General features: G+C 43.5%; 1 protein-coding gene across 1 annotated transcript in view; it reads right to left on the reverse strand.

Annotated features, from left to right (window-relative positions):
• Positions 1 to 312: 312 nt before the first annotated feature.
• Positions 313 to 17,143, reverse strand: part of rnf13 (ring finger protein 13) — a 28,629-nt gene continuing 11,798 nt past the window's right edge. The window contains exons 5-10 of the mRNA XM_072438861.1: positions 6,809 to 6,896; positions 6,316 to 6,406; positions 5,282 to 5,387; positions 5,025 to 5,118; positions 1,376 to 1,456; positions 313 to 1,253 (exon numbers count right to left, since the gene is read on the reverse strand). Coding sequence (XP_072294962.1) covers positions 889 to 1,253; positions 1,376 to 1,456; positions 5,025 to 5,118; positions 5,282 to 5,387; positions 6,316 to 6,406; positions 6,809 to 6,896 — 825 coding nt within the window. The 3' untranslated portion in view covers positions 313 to 888. The remainder of the gene's footprint in view (positions 1,254 to 1,375; positions 1,457 to 5,024; positions 5,119 to 5,281; positions 5,388 to 6,315; positions 6,407 to 6,808; positions 6,897 to 17,143) is intronic.

Raw genomic sequence — 17,143 nt, forward strand, 5'->3', positions numbered from 1 at the left:
TCATTTTAACTTTCCAGTGCATTATTACTGAAGAAGCCAGCATTTGCATGTTTACCTTTTTATTAGCCACTTTCAAAATGAGGCTAATTTAGGCCAAATTTTATAACCAGTTGTTTCCAGTTTGTTCTCCAACTAGGCTGACTAATTTACTGTCAAGGGTTTAAAGTAATGCTGTCAAGTTTTTCAGCACCAAGTTCAGATTGTTTTTAAATTCTCAAGGTTGGTAAACTGCAGCACAGCACCTGGATAAAGATTGCAGATGTACCTGACTGAGTTGCAACCATTTTATTTGTACATATGATGTAACAGGCAGATGGGTTAAATCTTATTGAAGGATGTAGATTACATGGGTAAAATGAAAGGCAACAGGGTTTAAGTTAAATCAAGATACAATCTGTAAAAAAAAACAATCTTGAATGTGTTATAAGGCCTATAACTCAACATTGGGTAATTGGTTTTAGCAACCAAGTCATTTACCACCAGAACATGGATGTGTCTGTACATTAGGCCCTCTTTAGTGACTAAACCTGTGGCACGAGTCAGGAGCAGTGTTCTAAAACAATTTACAGCGGCCTTGTTCGAGCTGAATTTCCCAAATGATTCTGCATAGTTAACTAAATGTATTTACAGCGTCTTATGGCATTGTAACAACTTGATTTAGACTTTCATATATACACAGTACAGAAATCACTTTGTAGAAACAATCTTCTGCTCCTTGATTAACAGTACAGAGCTGCTGCTGTACAGAGTAAGTCATCTTTTCTGACATTTCATCAGCACAGATTTGCACAATCAACATGATACACTTAAATGTGGGAGCTCACAACCATGTGAAGCCCCCACAAAGTCCTTCTGTAAAGCTGACAAACAGTGGCCCAACAGTCCGGCTCAGGCTCTGGGCAAGTCCTGGTCATCAGGACAAGCCCGCTGCATTTGCACCACAACAGTCTCCACAGTGACCTCCTGCTCACTGTCGCTGCTGTCCAGCTCCTCGTCCTCGTACTCCGATGACTCCTGGTCCTGCTCAGAGCGGGACGCGGCCGATATACTGCCAAAGGAGTGAGCGCTGGTGGAGGCTAGTGAGCGCAGCAGGGGAGTGCTCTCAGACACCTCCTCGTTCTCATCCGGGCCGCTGTCCCCCTCCTCGGAGTCAGAATCGGAGTCATCCTGGGACGGGACCACCTTCTGCTTGCACACGGGACAGGTTTTCTTTGTTTTGGTCAGCCAGGGGTCCACACATTTACTGTGATAGGCTAAGGGCAGAAAGACAGTGTTATTTCATTAACTGCTGTGACACAAATACTCTTGACTACAATATACAATACACAAACCAATCCAGAGATAATGCTGTGAGTGATAGTGACTGTAAACTCACCGTGGGAACAAGGCAGCACCCTGAGCTTGTCTCCCTCTTCATACTCGTCCAGACAGATGGCACACACGTCATAGCTGTCCCCTGGATCACAAACACAGCACACCTTGTTAGCTTTATTCCACTATACACTTTTCTTTAATAACAGGGGAGCGACGAGAGTTCAGAACGATTAAAACATTGACTGAATCATGTAAACCCACTTGTGGCATCTCAAAGTTGAAATAATAGAATTCGTAAGGCCACAGCATCTTTCAAGAGATTAAAAACCAGCAGAATCACATTTTGGGACAATACTGAGGTCAGGAATGCAGCCGCACTTGCTGTGGAATTCCAACGGTTTCTTCTTCGCTCCTTCTCTAGAGCAGAGCAGAAGGAGGAGGAGGAAGAGGGAGCGGGCCATGTGTTTATGTAAGCCCTAAGTGAGCATGTTTTCCCTGACTTGGCCCTCTTTATCCATGCCAGACTCGCATGTGACCGTATAAGGATGAGGAGTCAAATAAAAAAAACATCCGAACTCCCTTTTCCCTCCCAACCACTGGCAATTTAAAGTTTATTATAAAGAGAACCTTCATTTTCTTTTACTAAATGCAACTATGTTATGCTCAATCAGAACCAGAAGAAGACTTAACATTCAGGAAGCGGTCCAGGATAATGTGAGGAACAGCTCAAATGGGCCATAGAACCATGTTGACGTTTTAATGTTGAGTCAAGTAACAAGTGGTGAGAATCACGCAGCGCTCTGCAGCAATTCCGGAAATCTACAGACTGAGCTGTCTTCCCATGTCAGAGAACAAAGTAAGCCAGTTGTGCAGATCAAAGTGCCTCCCAGGAGCAATACTTACTGCTCATTTCAGGAATCAGCTGATTTCATTACAGTGATCCCATTGGAGCAAATACTGTACATACCCAAGTTTTACAAGATGAAAAGTGTTACTTCGGCTCTGTTCATTCAGAACTGTATCTACAGTGTACATCTTTGGAATATCTCTGGAAAAGCGGGCGACGCAGCTCAACATTTCTCATTTACAGTAGACTGCACACAGCTCTGCTCTCAGAGGAGCCACACTGAACTACTGAACTGCAGATGTTAATTGAAAGTGTGTAGCAGAGCAGGCAGCAGAGAAACAGACAGAGTCCAGACGAACAGAGAGCAGTCCTCTGACATCAACATGCCTTTCAAACAATAACACACTGCAGCTGCTCTGTTCACTGCATCCCGCCCAAACAGAGCTGAGGGAGGAGCCAGAGGCGGAGAGGGTCCAAACGAGAGGTCAGGGGAGAATCCAAGAAGCACCAGCAAAAACAAGGAACTGGGATGTCCAACTCTTGAAAGTACAGTAAACAAAACTCCACCTACACTCAGTCTTCTGTTCTAAGTGAATGACTGTGATGCAAGGCCCTGAAATAAAAGCAATGCTAGTTAAGCCAATATCAAAATGGCGTGTGCTCAGACAGCGGTGGCAGCTGGATTACATAATCTTGCCCACTGACAGCTCTTGTGCCGCAGATCAGACTGGTATTGTGTTCCACTTACACAGGCATCATGTTTTCTATTAACATTCATCATTCCTCATTCATACAGACCCTCTCTTTGTGTCGCTCCCACTATTAAATCTAGGACTAAACTTACAAAGTACAATTTAGACGAGAAAATCATTGCAAACTAGGGTGGTCAAAACATGCTCGATACAAACTGGAAATGTATGAATGAATGATTAACTAACTAAATACATGTTCCAAAAATAACTGCATTCTAAATAGAATTACTCTTTCATTTGGTGGTATTCAGAATGCAGATACTAGTCTGAACTCAAAGGAATACATTGTAGTACTGGATCACGCAATTTAGACGTGAAATTTCTCTTGTGGGGAGTGTGTCCTCAAATCAGTGATAAATAAATGTATAATATGAGGAGCAAGAAAAATAAAGTGGTTTTATTCCTCCATTATAGTGTTTAACGCAACACATATGAGCCAGTTTGGAGTTTGGGGGTATTTTCTGACATCTTACTTTGGGGCAAAAACTTGACATGACCAAAACTGTCTTTTTCTCTCAAATAATCAACCAATATGTACATCTGGGTGGGTTTGGGGGAATTTTCTGACGTTTTCTTTTTCTTTTTTAAGCATTTTATGTAACAGAATACATTACAAAAATAAATTTTAATGCAGTTATTCAGTATTCTGTAACAAACACTGTAAATAATGTGTGTGAGGGCTGCATGAAGAAACAAACTGTCTGTGTCAAACTAAGTTTAACCCAAGACTGAAGTGTTTGCCTCCGCACAGACCAGGGCATTAGGCTCCTTTCCCACTCAAAACTGCGCTCGCGTCAACACACTAAACCTTGAGGTCAGGCACGCAGTCCAAAAGCCTCAAAATTGGAAGTAGAACAAGTATTAAACGCACTGTAAATGTGGCGACAATGATTACAAAGAGCTTTGGTAAGATCTAGAATTAGCCAATAATGAATAATACAGTAACATTATATTCCACACCAGTTTTGAGGCCTCTGTATTTCGCTTTATTCAGTGGAGATTTGACACTTCGTTCTTGTGCCTCAGCTGAGAGAAGGTAGATGAAAACAGCTTGGCACCGGGTTTAGTCACAAATAAAATTAACAAACCAACATCTGGTGTTGCTATGTACCCGAGCTTCACTCATTTTAGCAGCTTTGGGATTGGCTGTTTAAAGTGCCCCCCCTCCCCGTTTGCTTATTTCCTGTGGATGTCGGAATATGCGCTCGTCTTTTACTGACCTCGTTCCATTGATTGAGTTCCTTACTCTCTGTGAGGCTGTTGTGGTTTTGGGCTCTACAAAAATGAACTGAATAGAACTTTCTGGCCGATATTTGGCACCGATATTTTTTCTAAGCTGCTCCAGTCTATGTGTCATTCATTGTCCTCCAATTAACAACACAATTTCTTTAACCTGGACACTTTACTTGAGTGTGAACACCGTGAATGCAGTTGGGCAGGACATTCCAGGCCATCATGTGTCAACAGAGAGAAGCTCTGCCAAAGGGCTTTGGGTGAAAATCAAGTCCATATTAATCTGATTAGCTCCAAGGTGCACAGCTCCGCCGAGGAATGAGGAATGCAACCATGTGTCGTAATGCAATGATGTGTCAAATCATGTTGCGATCAATATATTGCATATCATACTTCACCGTTTTTGAAGAACTCACATTTTAACAACAGTGCTTCTACATTAAAGCACTGCCTGGACCGATCTAAAACAAAATACATCCATTTTAATAATCAGATGGGTGGTCGATGCAGCAGCCCACGATATCGATACCGTACCACATTTAGTATCACAATATTTCGATATTTTAGCACGGCCCTACTGAAAATGTGAACGTGATCAAATTGCTGTGATGATCTGACATTTTGGTGCCATCATGATTCACTGCTCCTCAGGTTTATGCTGGTCTGTTTACAGAAACATGCACCACTCGTCCTATTGGTCAATGGCCCCGGGTGGATTTAACCAATCAGAACTCAGAAGAGGCAGACCGCTTCAGTTACCTCTTAAAACAGTTCTCTAAATTGTGGTCTAGGCTTTAGATAATGGTGATATAATTTTTGCTCACCCCTGAAGTTAACCCATTTTAAGTGATTATTTCTTCTTCATAATATTGCTTTACCTTTTTTATATTTGTGAATAGGAAGTTTCTTCAATTGATCCTTGCGCAGACGACTTCTCCGAGCTCTCCGCCGATCCTGGACGAACTTTGTAATCTAGACATAAAACGAGACACGATGAGCAGAGCGATTACCATTTTGTGCGCTTTTTAATGCTGCAAAGTCAAACGTAAAAGCCCCTTCATAAAACACAGAGTTTAAGCACGTTTACTATGAGCTCCGTCTGACCAGTGCAAAGCAAAAAATATACTGTTTGTACCATAAAGACAACGATGAGGATGAGGCAGATTCCAACAATGATCAGGAAAGGAATCAGGTAGTACTCCAGGGGCAGGCTGAAGTCTGGCAGGAGGACCACGTGACCACTGGAGGAACAAGGCAAAATAGTACACGTTTAAGGAATACAACATTTTCATCACACCAAGGCACCACTATTAGAAGTATGTAGTTGAGAGTGCAGTGTCCATTCATTTTAATATAGAAGAGCTGCTCGATCACCTACAGTTCAACAACTACAAGAGCAAACGCAGACTTAATAGGAGTTTTATTTGTGAGTTGTGCCAAATTTAAACACAAAGACATGGAGAAGAATAAAGCGGTCCGACAGCCCAAATGTGTATAAATATCCAAGAATGCTAACGGTAGCTTTGGACTTAAATGCAACAGCAATGCTAGCGCCGCCTGCTGTATTTTTTCTTCTACAGAACAATCAGTTTACTTTTTTAAGGGTAACGCCAGGTCAGCAACTTCCATTATGACCGAGCTGTGACTGGACTTGTGGATTTAGGAAATGTCTTAAGAGGGAAAAGGTTGCGCTTTCTACAGAATAAACAGAGTCTTAGACCACGCCCCCAATATAACTGTGTCTATGGCTTTTAACTTACGTAAACATTCAGTCGTTACAGTAATTTAAGCGCACCTTTAATATATACCGAAAGCCCACAAATACAACCAACATCAGACATCAGAGAATGCTTTAAAATGCTGTCTTTTAAGATTTCTTCCAATCCTGTCACCAAATCTCAGCCCCGTTTGGCAGTCATTGCTTTGCCACAGACTTGAGAGATGGTGTCAAATACCAAGCTGCCAGAAAAGCCAACACATCGGACTTTGAGCCAGTGAGCTTTTCTAACAGACCGGGGACATTTCGTCACCATATCGTTACCTCAAACGAAGCGACAACACATCCACAAATCCAAGACGCTAAGGTGATCCATTACAGCGTCGTTGGATTTGTGGAGATGGGAAGCAGAAAACACAATGTTAAAACTTGCGATTAAAGACTTGACCAACCCCTTTTCAAATGTGTAGTCTTCTTTGAGGGAGTTGGCAGCTTCTTCGCTCACAAAAACAGATGGGATGTCTATCTGCTTCATGATATCCACTAGAGATAAAACAATTACAGAAAATAGTACATTTAGTAAGGTGTACAAATACAACAACAACAACAACAACAACAGAAAAATGAGATGTGTGGGAGCTCAAAGAAGGCTCTCCAGTGGTCTAAACGTGACAATTTTAGAATATACCGGTAATATAAAGTTGATTATGCATTATTTGTTTTATTTGGTAGTAACATTAAATAAAAAAGAGCCAGAAGGAACAGCAATAAGACACATTCAAACTGCTCTGACAGAATAAGGGTGGCGTTGCCTTGCTGCAGGGGAAACTCAACGTGACTCGGGACGGGACATTTCAATATGGTTATAACTCTTCCACATCAATCACCCGAAATATGAGGCGTATGTAACCGATGTGGACCGTGTGGTGGGTGACGGTTACGTACGATCATTGGATCCCATGCTGATCAGGTCATCGGAGTCGACATTGTGAACAATTGCCGCTTTGTATCCTGCTTTCTGTGCATTCAAGACCTGTGAGGAAACCCACAAGAGTGACAAATTTACACTTTATAGGTAATTTTGCTCAGCAATACGCTATGGAGAAAAAAATCATGCATCCTTTTAGGGGATAACAATACTCCCACAATATTATGTCAATCAAACAGATATGGCAAGTATGAAACAAGTATGAGTGAAAATGACTCTAAAATATCCCCAAAATGTTCAGAAATATCACTTATCACCTCCAGAGGCTCACTTTAAAATCTACATATCAAGTTAGGATCAATCAGCAGTTTTTTACCATTTGAAGAACATTGCCAAAATCAAAGATATAGTGTCTAAACCAGACTTGGAGAGACTTATCCATGCGTTTGTCTCCAGTAGATTAGACTGTAACGGCCGCTCACTGGCCTCTCCAAACGAGCTGTAAAACGGCTGCAGTACATCCAGAACGCTGGTGCTCGGGTCCTGACAAGAACCAGGAAGTGCGATCACATTAGTCCTGTTCTCAGGTCTCTGCACTGGCTCCTGTGGCTCAGAGAATAGACTTTAAAGCAGCTCTGCTTGTGTACAAGTCTCTCCATGGCCTAGCACCAAAGTACATCTCGGACATGTTAGTGCCATATGAACCATCTCAGACTCTGAGGACCTCAGGGACCGGCCTCCTGCTGGAGCCAGAGTCAGGACTAAACATGGGCCGGCCTCCTGCCGGTGCTCAGAGTCAGGACTAAACATGGGCCGGCCTCCTGCTGCTGCCAGAGTCAGGACTAAACATGGACCGACCTCCTGCTGGTGCCCAGAGTCAGGACTAAACATGGGCCGGCCTCCTGCTGGTGTCAGAGTCAGGACTAAACATGGGCCGGCCTCCTGCTGGTGCCCAGAGTCAGGACTAAACATGGACCGACCTCCTGCTGGTGCCCAGAGTCAGGACTAAACATGGGCCGGCCTCCTGCTGCTGCCAGAGTCAGGACTAAACATGGGCCGGCCTCCTGCTGGTGCCAGAGTCAGGACTAAACATGGAGCGGCCTCCTGCTGCTGCCAGAGTCAGGACTAAACATGGACTGACCTCCTGCTGGTGCCCAGAGTCAGGACTAAACATGGGCCGGCCTCCTGCTGCTGCCAGAGTCAGGACTAAACATGGACCGACCTCCTGCTGGTGCCCCGAGTCAGGACTAAACATGGGCCGGCCTCCTGCTGCTGCCAGAGTCAGGACTAAACATGGGCCGGCCTCCTGCTGGTGCCAGAGTCAGGACTAAACGTGGACCGGCCTCCTGCTGGTGCTCAGAGTCAGGACTAAACATGGACCGGCCTCCTGCTGGTGCCCAGAGTCAGGACTAAACATGGACCGGCCTCCTGCTGCTGCCAGAGTCAGGACTAAACATGGACCGGCCTCCTGCTGCTGCCAGAGTCAGGACTAAACATGGACCGGCCTCCTGCTGCTGCCAGAGTCAGGACTAAACATGGACCGGCCTCCTGCTGCTGCCAGAGTCAGGACTAAACATGGACCGGCCTCCTGCTGCTGCCAGAGTCAGGACTAAACATGGACCGGCCTCCTGCTGGTGCCAGAGTCAGGACTAAACATGGACCGGCCTCCTACTGGTGCCCAGAGTCTTCCTGAAGATGTGAGATAGGCTTCTACTTTAGCAATGTTCTAATCTAGGCTGAAAACTGTAGGAGTTCTTATCTTTTACGTCTTTGTCTGTTTTGTGATTTCTGTCATGTCTTTGTGATTTTAATGCTTATTTCCTGTTGTGTGAAGCATTTTGAATTGCCTAGTGCACAGATTGTGCTCTACAAATAAACCCTAATACCCTAATTTGTCTCTTCTCTTTTTGCAGCATTTTTTTTTCTTACAACAGAGTTTATATCATTTTCAAACCAATATTCATGATATTATCAGCAGCCAATTTTGAAGTTGTAATTCAGTAATAAATGAAACAACAATTATTTCTAATGATTACTTCTGTGCTGTCAAAATGAACCTGTAGAGAAAGCATCGAACTAAGATATTTGGTTCCGTTTTGTGGCGCTTGTTTAAAAGCATCTGCAAATTAGATGAACGTCTTTGCTCCAGGTTTTGCAGGGTAAAACTTGATAATTTATCACTCTGAACAAAAGTTACTTAATTGTATTTTCTAGGGCTGTGATGATTGACTAATCATGACTAGACGATTGTAAAAAATAATTGAATTTTTATAAACGTAATCTGGTCCGTACAAACTAACACTAGCCAAAAGACCTTTTATAACAAATGTCAAAAACAACAAACAATTGTAAATATTCTTGATCTAGAAGCCTTTAGTCACCATATTTAAACATTTATATAGTTGATTATGTATTTTAAAAAGCCTAATATACAATAGAAATCATTGTTTGACTAATCAAAAATAATCATTAGTTGCAGCCCTCGACATTTCAATTGTAACCTTTTTATAATTTAATACAACAATAATTGAATTCAGGATTATAAATTCTATTAATCGCACAGGCCTAAACTTATGGGTCTTATGAGCCAATAACCGACAACTGCTGTTAACCACAGAAATCCAAACAGTTGTGACTTCAATAATGATCAATAACACACCCATTAAGTGCAATTCCTCTTCCAGTGCTTCTCCCTCTTCTGTTCTACCAACATACACCCAGTATATTACCTGCCCCACCAGGAACAATAGAACATTGGACTTGTTTTTTGCCAACACCAAGGAGGCTTATTCCTCTTCCCCCCTCCCTCCCCTGGGCAGCTCGGAACACAACCTTGTACATCTGAGGCCTGTGTATGAACCCATCGTGCGCAGGCAGCCTGTGGTGTCCCGTGAGGTGAGGATGTGGTCTGCTGAGAGCGAGGAGGCTCTGAGGGACTGCTTCAGCACCACTGTCTGGACTGAGCTTTATGACCCACATGGGGAGGACATCAACAACATCACAGAGTGCGTCACGGACTACATCAACTTCTGTTTTGAGAACATTGTTCCCTCCCGGACGGTGCGGTGTTTTCCAAACAACAAGCCATGGATTAACCGTGAACTGAAGGCTCTGCTGAAGGAGAAGAAGAGAGCCTTCAGGTCAGGGAACAAGGAGGAGCTGAGGACTGTGCAGAAGGAGCTGAGGAGGAAGATCAGGCAGGCTGAGGCCGGCTACAAGAGGAGGATGGAGGAGCAGCTGCAGCAGAAGAACATTCAGGGAGTGTGGAGGAGCCTGAAAACCATCTCGGGCTTCAAAATCCCCCCTGCCCAGACAGAGGGGGATCTACAGTGGGTGAATGATTTAAATGCTCACTTCTTGAGGTTTGATCGGTCACCCGCCCCTCCCCCTGCACAGCTGCATGCTCCCTCTTCCACAGCTGGACAATGCCCTGCATCTGTTCCTCTTCGCTTATCTGCCCTGGACCATCAGCTCCCCACTTCGCCTGGACTCACCCATCCCCCCAGCACACGGTCCCCCTGCCAACCACTGACTGTCACAGCAGCACAGGTGAGGGGTGAGCTGAAGAGGATTAAAGTGAGGAAGGCAGCAGGACCTGATGGCATCAGCCCCAGGCTCCTTAAGTCCTGCGCAGATGAACTGTGTGGAGTTATGGAGCATGTCTTCAACATGAGCCTGAAGCTGAGGGTGGTACCACAGGTCTGGAAGACCTCCTGTCTGGTACCTGTGCCTAAGACACCGTGCCCCAAAGACCTCAACAGCTTCAGGCCAGTGGCTCTCACGTCCCACCTGATGAAGACACTGGAGCGGCTAGTCCTGGACCACCTCCGCTCCACCGTGAGCTCAGCCATGGACCCGCTGCAGTTTGCATATCGGCCTGGCATCGGAGTGGAGGACGCCGTCATCTCCCTGCTGCACCGCTCTCTCTCTCACCTGGAAAAGCCTGGCAGCTCTGTGAGGATTCTGTTCTTCGATCTTTCCAGCGCCTTCAACACCATCCAGCCGCTGCTCCTGAGGGACAAGCTGGAGACGGCTGGTGTGGAGTATGACCTGGCAGAGTGGATCCTGGACTACCTCACAGACCGACCCCAGTTTGTGAGAGCCCGGAACTGTGTGTCTGACACTCGGACCTGCAGTGTGGGGGCGCCCCAGGGCACTGTCCTCGCGCCCTTTCTCTTCACCCTTTACACTGCAGACTTCAGACATGACACGGACAGCTGTGTCCTGCAGAAGTTCTCTGATGACTGCCATCATCGGACTCATCACGGACGACGATGACGCGGAGTACAGAGGACAGGCGCAGGACTTTGTGGACTCGTGTCAGCGGAACCACCTCCTCATCAACGCGGGGAAGACCAAGGAGATGGTGGTGGATTTCCGCAGACGAACCACCTCCTCATCAACGCGGGGAAGACCAGAGTCGGCTCTACCTCCTGAGGAGACTCAGGTCTTTTGGAGTGACAGGGCCACTCCTGAAGACCTTCTACGACTCTGTGGTGGCATCAGCTCCTGTACGGTGTGGCCTGCTGGAGCAGCAGCATCACAGAGAGGGAGAGGAAGAGGCTGGACAGAGTCATCAAGAAGTCCAGCTCCGTCCTGGACTGTGCTCTGGACTCTGTGCAGGAGGTGGGGGACAGAAGGGTCCTGGCTAGATTCACATCTATGCTGGACCATGAGTGTCACCCCCTGCAGGACACTCTGTCCGCTCTGGAGAGCAGCTTCAGTGAGAGACTGATCCACCCTCGCTGTGTGAAGGAAAGGTTCCGCAGGTCTTTCCTTCCTGCTGCTGTCAGACTTTATAACAAACACTGTTAGTGCTGAACACTCGCAATACTGACCTAACCATGTGCAATTCTGTCATATGTGCAATTGCTGTTGGAATTCATGTGCAATTCATGTGCAATTACTGTGAAATTCATGTGCAATCTATGTGCTGTCGTGACACATATTCATGTGCAATTACTGTCGTGATCACATGCAATGGTATTTATTTATTTGTCTATGGGAGTTTTTATTTATTTATAGGAGATCTTCTACTGAAAGTGTTTTTCAGACTTCCTATAAGTGATCTGTTCTTCTGTATCTACCTCTGTATCTACCTGCGTTGCACCAATGAAATTTCCCCATGTGGGACAATAAAGGAATATCTTAATCTTAATCTTAATTAAATGTTGTACTATTTAGCACTGTTGAAATACATGAAACCAATTCCTCAAGTGAACTTAAATGATGGCCCGTTTTTAGAGTGTAGTGCCTTCAACGGAAAGAACTAAAACTGTAAAACGTATTCAAAGTAGCGAGTTGTGCACGGGAAATTGACGTCATGAGGATTTTGCATCTGCCAGGCTGTTTTTGTGGCTCCTGTATCCTGTGTAACCATTGTTGCAGCTCGGTGCGGACTGCAGATGTGGTGGTGGAAACGGGATGTGACCAAAACAATCTTGAAATGAATCCTTATTTCCTTTTACAGTCTGCCTGGTTCATATAGTGAGCAAGAGAAAAATGCCTCATCTGAAAATGTGTGGGAGACGACACTTTCAATGGGCCGTGTGAATGTTCATCATATTGTCTCTATTCTAAATCAAAACTCACTGATAAACAAGACGAGCACAAAGCAATAAAGCGAGCAATATGAGAAAAGCTTACAAAATAGAAAAAAATCAAATCTAGAGAACACATGTCAATATTTTCATACAGATTAATTTTCCCCGCCTGAGACAGAAATCTAGGTCAATTGATCTTCGCATGTTAAGGGAGAATTTAATATCGACATGGACAAAAATTACAATGTTGATGATTTATTCTTCATTACAATAACATTATTTCAACAAAAAAGCAGAATGAGCCTCATACTATGAGTTGCCAGATCGTATGACTTAAAACCAGTTACAGAAGAAAACCCAAAATGACTCGTTCTGATCTAAATACTCACTGCAGACGATCATGAGTCAGTGCTAGTGCAGCGGTTCTGAGCTGAATACATTTTCTGACCATAAACTGAGAAGGAAAAACACTCAAGCATTAAAGCACTGTTGAGATTATAGTTCTTTTTCAAAACCAGCTACACACACATACACCAAACTATATCTTTAATCCTCTGTACTGCACCTGGTACATCTGCTATACCACATAAAGTGCAACCTTTGAATTATATCTGCTTTGACTGGCAGGAAAGCCCATATGTTGATGCTCCAACAGAGTTCTGTACATGAGAGCAGGACCTTCTCTCCTTTGGTTTGTGCTGGAGGAACAATGTGCTGGTGCATTGTCGTAAGGGTGAATGCTGTTACAGAATGGCTTTTGTGAAGGCCTTGTCATTGTAATTTTATGCACAGGCATACGTGACGTGAGGCAGCGTATTTAGCATCAACAGCATTGTGATGCCATGTGTCGGCCTCAGACAATGTATTGTGCACAAGTATCAATGGCTCCTCCTGTGTGAGGAGAAATGTGGACGAAGAAAACACTGAAGAAAGCTGACAGAGGACAACTCCGGGTTCGTCTGAAAAGCAACGAGTGTAAAATATCTATCTTGATACGAAGAAAAGGTTATGATACATGACATCAGTTTTTATTTCTAGATCAAGGCCTTACTACAACTAATCAGGAAAAGTAGTACTTAGTTATAAGGGGGTACTTAGTTATAAGAGAAAACAACAATGATCTGAGCGTGTAGAACAACACGTATAAGTAACAGTTATCTGCAGAATCTGGTGGAAATACGGCGATTATCACAATTACCGTTTATCGCTTGGAACATTTTTCTCTTTGAACACGAGCTGTATCATACACGCTGTCCATAACTTTCTGTGCCCTGGCGGTTCCTTCTGGCGTGTAAGCGGAGCACATGTCAACACACAAGCCCTTCTGTGTGTCTTGGTTCTGCAGAAGAATTCAACCTCTGCAGCAGTGTTTTCATGGGCAGAGATAAGGGCATTCAATGCATTCCTGAGACGGCGCAGAGGCTGGGAACAGGAGAGGGCCCGAGACAGAGCGAGCCGGTGAAACTGAGATGCAGCCGTCTTAGAAAGGAAAGAAATCAATAGAATGGAGCGTGGCTTTAAATACCAGCACACTCCCGACTCCGAGGAGGGATCTGTGTCTGCAGCAGGAGGCCTTTCTGTGAGCAATCGCATCTGCAGACTGTTGTGACAAGAGGCAGCGTTTTCTGTTAGCGTCAACCGCTCTATGACACCCAAAATGTACAACTTACAGGTTGCACAAGTTTAGCAGGCACACGCAGAGCTACAGAAATGTAACTAAGGCCAATTTTTTTTTTTTTTTTTAATCCAGGTAGGTAGGTCGGATTTTTTAATTTTTTAAAAATATATATTTCTAAATCCTTGCACAGGTTTTGCATTTTTTCCCCGCAGCTTTTGGATTTGCTCTCACAATTTGACATTATCGAAATGTATGGCCAGTAAATATGCAATAAGATATTTACGGTCGGGTTTTCTTTATTTTGAAATCCAGGTGGGTCGGGTTACCAGAAACACACCATTTTTTTCTTTTGGGTCCAACCAACACCACAAAGACGATGCAAGTCAACTCCCTCTCTTACCACACAAGCCTGTTGCATATAACTTTGCTCATTAACTTCTGTGCAGGGCCTCAGGACTCCTGCCATGGACAACATAAATGAGCATACTTGCACAAGTTGCACCTACAATCAAGGACTGGACTGACATGATAATGGACAAACGATCGATGGAGACTTAATTTGGAAATTGACAAATCTAATGGACTTTCTTTTGACTATTTGGCTTATTATGGATGTTTTGTGGGCTCTTTAGGTTTTAATAAAAAACAACAAACAGTTCAATATCTAGTTTGGAGATCATTATTAGGATTTAGAATGTTTTGTTTGTTTCTTCAATGTCAAACTCTACACTCCAGCTACTATTACATTAAACATTCACTCTTTAACTTCACCATTCCCAGATAAACAAATGACTTTTTCATTTGGTGCCAGTAAAAGGGCTTATACATCCTTGGTTCAGAGCTGTGAGTTTACTCTGAAGGCCAACAGCGTAATGCACGACTATAATGGACCTTTTCTACTTCTGTGATTGTGAGAAGAGGCGTTACTGAGAAAATATACCTCCATGTAAAAAACAAACAAACAAGTATTCACAGGATTTCCATTTCAGGTCAATGGACTGTGCACTTGTCCTTTAGCTGTGGCTAGTGTTTACATACAGCAGACTTCAGCGGGTCACAGATGACTGGAAGTGTGTAAATGATGCCACAGAATAGGGCAGGGCGTTTTTGACAATAATCAAATGATCTATTTTTATGGACAAGTTTTATTTATAGACGATACGCTCGATATCCTCATTTCGCATATCTTCTGAACAACAATTGGAAAACGGGAGCTACAAACTGTGGCAAAGTTACCGTGTTTTTTTCAAGTGAATTCAAAACAAAATTTCAGTTGCTGTATCGCCGCTTTTTTGCAACTTAATTCATATTTAAGTGGCGTGTCTGCAGTCGTATCACGGGCCACTGCGGCGCGAACATGTCGACTCCTCTCGCAGGCTATAATTGCTTTCATTTGTCTCTCACCTCTGCAGCATTATTTGTCTTGCTATCAGTTTTCCTCCTGCATCCTGACCGCGCTTATGAAACAGCGAGCGCACTTATAGGGAAGCCTGTAAAATGACCAGTGTGTTTTACTGGTGCCGCCCTCGCGCACACACTTTGCATAGAGCAGACTCGAGTTCAGCTCTTTGTAAATGAAGCTCACTCTGCTCACGCGATCTAATGTCATCTCTTGTTTTACATCAAGAGAGAAACGTAACGCCACAAATCACTTTCTTGCGGTGCAGATGTAGAAGCAAAACGTGTAAACTTATTTTTTCCTCACATTGACTAATCTTGATTTCCGATTTTTAGTTTTTATTTGATTTAATTTTGTCTTTTCGAAAACAAAGTAAACATGGCTTTTAGTAATGAGTTCATGAACATAAACTATACAGACTTTTTATCTGTGCCATTTAACACAAATAATCATCAAATCTCTTCCACCAAAGTCTGACTTCTCCTCAAAACCACATGTTTTATCTGTTCTGTACTGAGAGGATTGTCTGTGGACTCTCGATTCAAAAAAGCCTCCCAAATGTTTGACGATTTCACATGATTCGATTAATTGCCCAGCCTTACATGAGCGCCAACAAATCTCAGCTCCACATCTTCTTCCACCGCCAAGAGTTTAAAATAGTTTAAAATAGTTTAAAACCATGAATAATTAATGCTTAATATCATATACAAGTAACAATGGGTTTCATTTAAATCAATTACTCTTCCAAATTCTTCTTTTGAAAGTTCCCACAAGTTAGTAATAGTCGTAAATTAAATAGATGAGTTTGTTATTTGACTCTCGACAGCTCAAACGCCACTTCAAAAATAAGAACAAACGTTTCCCACTTGCAAAAAAAAAAGAACAGAATGCCATAAATATATTGCTCATTTCACAATAAGGCAATAAAGTATTTATCCCGACTTGTCTGCCATCATCACAACCTTTAAAGCGTCTCTTCTCTGTATGCGCTCGCTTTGTTACTCATTCATCCTGGTCCCTCCCTCCTGTCGCTCCTTCTGAGGAATTCTTCAGGCTTTAGTTTCAAGGTCCAAAGGGCTGATTAGATAAAGACTTCACTAAACACTGAGAGCTGAGGCTCCTGAAGCGAAGCATGTGTGATATTTACACAAAAGGTAAGACGATGGTGGTTAAACATTAATTTAGTGGCAAAGAGGAACGTATCGCCAGTAAATGATGAACCACTAATCATATTGTTTTAATTGTCCACAGATATTATAAGTATTTATTATTATATTTTATGGCCACAATAAAATACAGAGGAAAAACACAGACAAACTAGTTAAACCTAAAATGGGACACTTTAATGAAAATACAAGATACTAAGGCTGTCAAAAGTATCAAAAATCAGGCACTAATTGATACTAATTAGGCCCGAGCGCCACAAGCTGGCGAGAGGCCTATTATACTCGTAAGGCCGTGCGAAGCACGGCTGCGAAAGTGCGCACGAAATCGAGCGCGAAGCGCTCGCCCACTTCCAAACACTCACTAACGCACTCCTTCACTCATGCACGCCCCATGCATACTAATTAGTAGTAGGAAAATGGAACATTACCGTTGCAAAAGTGCGCACTAAACGAGCACTTTACATTGAGATGTATATCATATATAAAGCACTCATTTGCGCTAAGTACCTCACGAATACGTTCCCCATCTCTTGCATGTTCCGTGCATATAAGCATGTAATGCAAAAATTGAACATTATTACTGTATAGAGGGCCAAAAACACAAAGTGGGCGGAGCCCACTCAAAA

The sequence above is a fragment of the Eucyclogobius newberryi genome, unplaced genomic scaffold (assembly GCF_026437365.1).
Source record: "Eucyclogobius newberryi isolate DKJ021-1_F unplaced genomic scaffold, fEucNew1.0.hap1 SCAF_9, whole genome shotgun sequence".
Lineage (NCBI taxonomy): Eukaryota > Metazoa > Chordata > Actinopteri > Gobiiformes > Gobiidae > Eucyclogobius > Eucyclogobius newberryi.